Source organism: Sardina pilchardus, chromosome 20 (genome assembly GCF_963854185.1).
Source record: "Sardina pilchardus chromosome 20, fSarPil1.1, whole genome shotgun sequence".
Classification (NCBI taxonomy): Eukaryota; Metazoa; Chordata; class Actinopteri; order Clupeiformes; family Clupeidae; genus Sardina; species Sardina pilchardus.
Genome location: NC_085013.1, coordinates 16,213,179 through 16,222,285, shown reverse-complemented (window position 1 = coordinate 16,222,285; position 9,107 = coordinate 16,213,179). Strand labels below are relative to the sequence as shown.

The 9,107-nt window shown below is 44.8% G+C and overlaps 1 protein-coding gene across 1 annotated transcript in view; it reads left to right on the top strand.

Annotated features, from left to right (window-relative positions):
• Positions 1-1,542: 1,542 nt before the first annotated feature.
• Positions 1,543-9,107, top strand: part of kcnk2a (potassium channel, subfamily K, member 2a) — a 20,878-nt gene continuing 13,313 nt past the window's right edge. The window contains exons 1-3 of the mRNA XM_062523022.1: positions 1,543-1,641; positions 3,727-4,037; positions 8,858-8,975. Coding sequence (XP_062379006.1) covers position 1,641; positions 3,727-4,037; positions 8,858-8,975 — 430 coding nt within the window. The 5' untranslated portion in view covers positions 1,543-1,640. The remainder of the gene's footprint in view (positions 1,642-3,726; positions 4,038-8,857; positions 8,976-9,107) is intronic.

Here is a 9,107-nt window from a genome sequence, read left to right as displayed (position 1 = left end):
TGGGGAATGGGTGCCACATCTTGTGGTACCAATGGCTGATACACCACGTTGCCAGGCAGGATATACTGTAATGTCTTACATTTATACTTCTATACTGTAGCTTCTCCTCTGCATGGAAGGACAGCTGTAGGATAAGCTTCTCTGCCCTGTCCTTAAATTAATTCATGTAAGTCCATTCATTATTCATTATTGTTATGAGGGCTGAGAAGGTCATAGCCTACCAGTGCACATCTCTCAGGCTACAGTAGACAGGTGCCCATGGGACTTGCTCTTCATGCTTGGGACATACCTCATTCAAAATGTTCCCTCTGTAAATCAGGCAGGCACAGTCTTTGACTCGTCACTTGGGAACTTACTTCACACTGTGCACCTCCCATCCAGCAATTAATACCTTGGCATTAAAGTGGCATAGAATGGTATTACCGAGGTCTGTTACATCCATTCACGAAATAGGATCCTTTGGTTGAAAGTCATCCACTTGGCCGTGGTAGGATGCCTTATAGGTACCATACACTCTCTTTCTCAGTCTCTCCACAAGCCATGCATCTGTTTCATGTTGCGCTGCCGGAGGAGGCTCATGTCCTTGGGGATCTCTGGAGAGAGGCTCTGAGGTGATTGACTCTGAACCGCTGGGTCTTTGAAACACCCGAGGGTGCGTGTGCTGCAGTGATGGGGTCAAGAACACAATACGGATCATACCATGCAGTACCAGGGTAACTAGAAGAATGTTCAAAGTATCATAGGGGCATATCCAGTCTGTTAAAGCAGGAATTAACCTGTTTAGATTTGGGTATGGAGTAGCTTTGGTTAAAGTGTCAGCCAAATGTAATGTTTACATGTAATGGTTTCCGCTGAATTTGGTCCTTGTTAAGTAGAATGAATTATTTGTTATTTCTTTTATCATCTTTTATTGGATTTTTACCTTGGAGCAACTTAAAGACCTATAACCATCTTATTTCAAAAGTCCCCATTTAGCAATTCAGATTATAGTCAAACTATGTTACTAGTCAAGAGGACCTTGTAATTGAGGCTGTGATGAATGTCTGCCATTAAAAGCTGAAACGTGTTTAAGACTTTTCAGGCTAATTCAGACCAACATGAATATTTTAAGTACTTCATGTTTACAGGGGTAAGTGTTTCAGCAAAGTTAGAGTCGTTGTCAGATGTATGCAGGGGAAAACTACACGTGCTCTCAGACAAGAACTTTGCTGAGGTTTGTGGAGGATGGGGAAAGCCTGATGACTAATAATTTATGTGGAGTGTAGAAGGACTACCCGCACAATAGGACATCTACATCGACAGAAACCAACATTTTTTTCCCGGAGAATCGCTGAAATCGCCTTGGGGCAATTTGCTTGGTTAGACCCTCCCCTTCCCCACCTCTTGTATGTTTACTCAAGCTCGCAATCGGACGCAGTGTGCGGAGAGATACCTCAATGGGAGATTAAAACCTTGACAGGGAGGGAAATGTAACCAGAGTCGGACACTGAGAGGAGTGGTGCGCATTTGGTACTATGTGTAACCGTCCGGCAAGGCACATCTGTCCATGAACACGGGAGGAGGAAAACGCAATATATTTGATAAACTTGGACAAAACTGCTGATGAAGAGCAGGAAGGAAACGCAATTTGATATAGAAGAAGTAAGTGTGCGGTGAAGTATTAAAAGATACCGGCTTCAACAATTTCCAGAGTGATTGATGTCTTTTGTCATTCTGCACGATAAACTGTTTCAATGAGGGGACTTTTCGACATTATCCTTTCTCATAAATAAGGCAACCAGACTATCGTTAGAAGAGAGGACCTTGCGCAGGTAGGATGCTTAATGTTATCGTTTGTAGTGTGTTATGTCTTGTTGCTCCTTATGGAATGTAGCCCAAACATTACTATTTTAGACCTTTAAACTGTGAATGTCACTGTAGCCTAACAAACAAATCAGAAGTAATTGCACTAGTTAATAACACGAGCCCATATTCAAAGTGGTAAACTTCATATGTGCTCCCCATCCCTGACTCTGGAGCGCTCACTGTAACACTATTAAAAAGCAACGCGCATGTGGTGCTGAGGAGGAAAAAAGCAGCATTGTTCCGACAGTTGATTCAGAGAATTGCTGTAACTAAGCGGGGTCTCTCTCGAGTAGAGTTTAAAATGAGTTGCTTGTGATTCTGTCTAAGGAATAACATGAAGCCATGTGGCGATGGAGATGCCCTCCTCTTCTCACGGAAGGATCGTGTCCCCACACAGCCCGTTTCTAATCACCGGCTTGGAATCTTGCTTCAAATATTCTACAAAAGTGTTCCATGTTCATCATCAACAGTAGGCTATAGTTACACGATCTTAATAGTTTGAGAGAAAATAGCGTATAATGAAATATCGTGAGACGGTTTGGCTACTTATTACTCAGGCTACACTGCACATGGAGACTACAGTAGGCTATGCTGTGCAGACTACTGTAAACGGTAACTGTTTACTGTACATCAGAATGGGAAACCTTAAGATTATTGTCATATCGTATATGTAGGCTGGTTTTGTTGTAGCCTAAACAACTACGACGGTGTTCATATGCACAGAATACTCCGAAAAGAACAAAAACGAAAGGATTGTGGGTTGAGAATAGATAGAACTCGTGTTTCTCTCAATTTCTTCCCCTGTACTGATTTAGTCAAGTGTGTGTGTGTGTGTGTGTGTGTGTGAGAGAGAGAGAGAGAGAGTGTGCGTACGTGTGTGTGTGTGTGCGTGCGTGCGTGCGTGCGTGCGTGTGTGTGTGTGTGTGTGTGTGTGTGTGTGTTTGTGTGTGTGTGTTTGTGTGTGTGTGTTTATGTGTGTTTATCCACGCGCGCGAGCGCACCAATTTGTGCGTGAGTTGGTTGTGTGTGTGTGTGCAGGAGTCTGCATGTTTGCCCAAACGGTTTGTAAATGTACAATTTCCGTTTAACCAAATATTGTAAGGGCATGACAACGTGCAGACACTGTGTGTAATTTGTGCATTTGACTATACTGCAGTTTCCAAAGCCCCAAAGCCATTTGTGCTTTTCTTAGTAACCATTACTTATTGATAGATTTCTAAAATTAACAGCAAATGTGTTTTGCTTTGGCTGAAGAATCCTCTTGGCAACATGCATGACCAAATGGAAGAAGAACATTGTTTAGGCTTGGATATGATAGACCTAAGTGAAAAAAATGCAAATTTAAAATGCTGTCATCAATATTGTCTTTGACTTCTCAGTGCATATGCCGAATTGGGGCATAGTCCTTAATGTTAGTTGATATAACCTTTCCTCAGCAAATTTGAACAGAACCATGGTCATATGGAAGATGGAACATTTCTTGTTATTGCTCAAGCCTATCCCATAATAGATAGAAAAGTGTGATCACAGTTATTGAAAAGTCATTTGAGACAGAGAGAGAGAGAGAGACCTCTGTGTATTTGGGAGAACAGTGGGAGACTTACCAGGCCACAGTGTTTCAGCAGCATGTCATAAATCACGATCTTCTGACATCTTGTAAACATGTAATGAAGGCTGTTCAAAATTGTGCATTCAGAATTAAAGGATTTGTTGTGACAATAGTAAGCATTGTGGTAGTATGACACTGTCATGTAATTTTATCAACTGTCATCTTAGCTGGATATAGGATCTGCAATGACATGTTTATAACAGGTTGAAGTCAAATACTACCCATGTTTTCTGCCAAACCACCATACAGAAGTATGATCTCTGTCCTTCTAGTGGCTGCACCCGATCTCCTGGATCCCAAATCAGCCACGCACAACACCAAGCCACGCCTATCCTTCTCCACCAAGCCCATCGTTTTGAACTCGGCCGACGACTGTGACACTCTGGTCTCGGTCATGAAATGGAAGACTGTGTCAGCCATCTTCCTCCTGGTTGTGCTCTACCTGATCGTCGGCGCCACCGTCTTCAGGGCCCTGGAGAAGCCCTATGAGAGCTCCCAGAAGTACGCCATCTTGAAGGAGAAGCTGGAGTTCCTGGCACGCCACTCCTGTGTCAACTCCTCAGAGCTGGAGGACCTTTTGAAGGTGTGTGGCTTAGCTCAGGGCTTTCTTTGGGGTGGCGTTTTTTTCATGATTTAATCTTTGAAACATTTGAATCAAGTCAGATCCTTTTCACTTACTGTAACACAATGCAGGAAGTGCCCTTTTTTCACTTTTCTATGTACCGGGAATAAATGTAAGTGCTAAGAGGTGCCCAATTAGTCTAAAACTGATGGGGAAAAGGTCATGCTGTGAGTCCTACCTGTGACAACCGTTAGTGCAATACCAGGTGTGCTGGACATGCGTTGGCAATGTCTATTCTCTATTTTAACTCAGTGCGGCATCAAAGGGGTGAAAATAAGTATCTGCAAACACACATTTTGTTGAGGACAAATATCTTTACAAACAGAGATGGGAAACCCGGCCTCGGAAAGTAAAAGTCCCAACATATATTGATTCTACCTGTGGACTTAGAACAGTGTTTTCAGCTCATCTATCTGAGTTAACTTAAGAATCAGCAGATGTAGTGAATGGTTGTAGCAAATATGTGGTAGGTTTCCCATCTCTGTTCACAACACAAATAAAATATGCTGTCCAGAGTTTAAGGACTGTGGGACATTTTTTATTTCATTTTTATGAATTGCTTGAAGCCATTCAACTCAGCCCTATTGAAAAGGACCATTAACATTTCTAGACCACCAATGTTCTTTACCAGAGTAGAAAGAACTAAGAGAAACCTTTAGAAAGCTTCACGTTGACAAGATCAATTGAAACTAAATTAAATCTTTATGGAGGTTGTCTTGGGATGATGTGAAAGCATTTAAAACTCTTTTGTCCCATTTTGAACCCTCCTTTCAGCGATTAGGGCCCTTTGCATAATGAAGGAGTTCCATTTGGGACCTTTGGGTTGAAGTACAAGCAGGTCTTTATTTGGATAATTAATATGCCCCTTTGCCCCTCAACTTTAGTGATGTGAGAAATGTCAATGTGAGAGTGTCTTTGAAATACAGACATTTGTAGAATACACTATTAAAAATGGTTAACTTTTCTCATAAACATGAAAATGCTGTCAGAAGTGTTTGTCCATCTCTAGCACAGGAAATATTTGAACTTTCAGAAGGAGTACTATAGCCATGGATACTTGCAAAAGTCAGTTCTCATTGGACTGGACAAGGACTGTTCGTCTCTGTAAGCTGTCCAGTGACAGTGCCACTTCAGCCAAAGCTCAGCCAGGTAAACTATTACTGAAAATAATGGTTATTATTCTTCTGACCAGCCCCCAGCCACACCAGCCACAGAGTCCCAAGAGCTCCCACTTTCCACTTTCCCACTGTTGGGATGTAAGATGGAAGGGACAGTATTTGGGTGAGGTGGAGGGGGGGTAGGATTTGATGTGAAGGGTAATTAAGAATGCCCCCTCCCTCACTTCACCACCACCCACCACCACCACCCACCCCCCACCCACCCGGCCTGCCTGCCTGCCTGAGAGGAGTGTGGCGCTTCGGGCTGCCAGCAGGCATGAAGCCTGGTGGAGTGAATGAGGAGGCTTTTGTGGATTTGTTATAATTCCTTTTTCGCCTCCCCATTTACCGAGAAAATGTGTCTTGCGTTGATGTACAAAAGGACACCATTATCTATACAAAGCAGAGAGTGTTCTCCGTTAAGTTTCTCAGCAGTGCGCTGGCATGGTCACGTCTGTCTTGTGGTGCAGTCATATCTGCTTTTTTCTTTGAGTCTTTCATTGAGTAGCATCATGAGACCTCATGGGTCTGGTGACGGGGAAATGTCTATTTCTCTCTCTAAAGTGTAAGAACCAGGCTTACTGTGACATGTGAGATAAGTATAGTCTACAGCACGTGCAGTGATTGCAGTGTCTTCTTAGATGTCTCCAGGTTAGAAATAATGATCCGCCTCCAACAGCAGTCGCCTGTGGCCCAGTTTTGGCACTGATCTGGCTCAGTTCTGGCTTTGATTTAAAATGGGGATTCCATCCAGAATCAGTTTCAATCTGGGACACCCTTTAAACAGTAATTAATTAGTACTGGGAACCCAAGGGATGGCTAATAATCACTGCACTAAGGATGGGGTAATTAAAGTATATGAGCATGAACTTTTTTGTCATTAAAGACATTATTAAACTCAAGTGAAGGGAAGGATTTCACCCGGAGACACTCTCAGTAAAGCCCAATTCTCCATGAAATGTGCTACTATGGTCTGTATGTGTGCAAACTAATGACTGTGAGTGTAGAGCATATGTGCAAGGACTTCTGTATGTGTGTGTGTGTGTGTGTGTGTGTGTGTGTGTGTGTGTGTGTGTGTGTGTGTGTGTGTGTGTGTGTGTGTGTGTGTGTGTGTGTGTGTGTGTGGTTGTGTGTGTGTGTGTGTGTGTCTGTCTGACTGTCTGTCTGTCTGTGTGTCTGTGTATAAGTCTGTGTGTGTATTTGGGAGTGAGTATGTGTGTGTGAACATAAACGCCTTTCTTCTCACAAATACCAATGGCACTGAACACGTTTCTCTGAGCGGCACCCTAATGACCCCCCCCCCCCTGCCAGGCTCTCTGGCTGGGCTCTCCTACAGCTGGAGAGGGAGGGAGGAATGAAAAGAGGGAGGGCCCCTGTGCAGCTGCACTGCCATGCTGGGTCCTCCTGCCTGCTCTGTATCTGGGTCAGGGAGACCAGGAGCTGGACTGGGCTGGACTGGGCTGGACTGGACTGGGTTAGCTTGGCTTGGCTTGGGGAGAGCTGAGCACAGAGTCCTGGGCTGGAGGCTGGATCTGGGGCTGCATGGGGCTGGGTTGGGGCTGGGGCTGGGCTGGGCCTGGGTTGGGGCTGGGTTGGGGCTGGGGCTGGGCTGGGGTTGGGGCTGGGGCTGGGGCTGGGCTGGGGTTGGGGTTGGGGTTGGGGCTGGGGCTGGGGCTGGGGCTGGGTTAGCGTGCCTTGTCATGTGCAGATGTTTGTGGTCCTCTGCACTCACAGACGCTACACTTCACAGCACAGTGCAACATAACCCAACGCAACACAACGCAATGCCTCCTGCTGCTCAGGTGGCGCTATTATGTCAGACTCCTTACAGTGCAGTCATTTGCCGAGCATGTGTTTGTGTGTTCTATTTAGGGCATGCTTCTGCCAGACAAAGCAAACGTCTCCATTTAGAACCATATGAGAGTCAGATGCTGTGTCTTCACTTAACAAACCACTGCCTACCTCAAGTCATGCACTTGTGATAGACTGCTTTAACTCTCATGTAAGCATGCTTTAAGTGCATGTGAGCTCCATGAAGCCATGCATAGAAGTGCATACATGGCATATTTAAGTCGCCTTCACTTGCAGAGAAAACCAGTGACTTAAGGACCATGGAGAGCGCCAGGATGTCCACTCTTGCAGCTTGAGACCTATACAGTAATTGCATGACTTGCGTTGTTGTCAGGCTAGCAAGTATCTGTTTTTCCTCTCTCCCATTGTCTGAGGTTGCACTTGGGTTGCATTTTGTAGAGCGTGATATGAATGAATTCCTCTTGATTTGCTCATGACAGTTCTGTAGAAAGATGTCCGTCATGCACCTCAGGTCCTCCATAAGGCACTGACCCTCAGGTTTCCCTTCTCTACAGTAGTGATATTTTTACACACATGAGACATGGTATGGCTTTGGAGACATGACAATGAGTCGCTTAGGCCAGCCTGGTAATTGATCTAATTGGGTCCAGAAAGCAGAGGTGGTGGCCGGCGTTGGCCCATAAGGAATGATCACTCAACCCAGCGCTGCGACGTGGGTATGGAAGAGGAAGCAGCATTTCACAAGTGACTGATCAGGAGACAGATGCAATTAAGGCTGCACTTGAATGCAGACCCTGCGCTCGCACAAGGCTCCTCTGTCCTGTGGACCAAAGGAGGTGCTGTGGCAAAGTGATAAAAAACAGACCCCCCTTCCACCCTCGCTTTCTCCTGTAATGCCTGTAATGTCTTTCTCTCTCTCTCTCTCTCTCTCTCTCTCTCTCTCTCTCTTTTTTTTCCTTGTGTCTCACTCGTCCTCCCTCCATCTCTCCTCTGGCTCCATCTCCTTACAGTGCAGCAGAGCAGTAAATGGGGAGAATCTGTGTACAACTAAGACGGAGAGTAGTCACTGGAGCACAGAGCCGTTCACAAGTTCTTGTTAAATGAAAAACGTGCAGAAAGGCTCTGACTAACGTTTCAGAAAGGCTATGACTAACGTTTCGATGTGTTGCGTCTTCATCAGAGGTGATCGGTGTGCAACTGATTCACAAAGCTCTGCAGCTCTGTCCTGTGGCGTGTGTTTGTTAGAGACGTAATGTCTCTGCGCTACAGCAAAACATGACTCTTCAATCTGACTGCCTTCAGCCCTAAGGGAGCCCTGATGTGGCTCTACATCACTTCTGGCCCATTTCCCATTCAGTCCTGTAAAATAGTGGTGAATGGTGATAGTGACTACATTAGAGGCTCATTTGCTCTCCTCTTCTCTTCAATATTGTTCTGTTTGTACAAAATTGTAATTTGTAGGAGTACATATAATGAAGAAAGTGCATTAGCATAAAAAACATTTAGACTAGGCCTAAAATATGATGGCAACGTTTGAAGTTTCTTATTATTTTGGTATGCAAAATATGTTTACTTTTGACCTTTGTCATATTAGAAAAAAGTCTCCATGACTTGGTAATGATCATTTGGCAAACATCTAAGTATTATTTGGTAACAATCAAATTTTCCATGAAATGTGTGATTTATTTCGCTTGAGATTTGGCAGATCTGAAGGGGGCCTAACTAAAACAGTATAATCCCTCTCCTTCCTCTGCCCATCTCTCTCTCTCTCTCTCATGTTGATGACCACTGCTGTTTTCTCTCCTCCCACAGCAAGTGGTGTCAGCGATGAGAGCCGGGGTCAACCCGTCGGGGACGCCCTCTAACGAGAGCAGCCTGTGGGACCTGGGCAGCTCCTTCTTCTTCGCCGGAACCGTCATCACCACCATCGGTAATATCCCCCAGCCTTCACTTCCTCTCTGTGTACCACAGCCTAGCACTGCTGGGCCCCATGACTTGTGGCCAATCTGTGACATAATCTTTATAGGGTGCTGGATTCAATTTAGTGGGCTTCATTCAACAA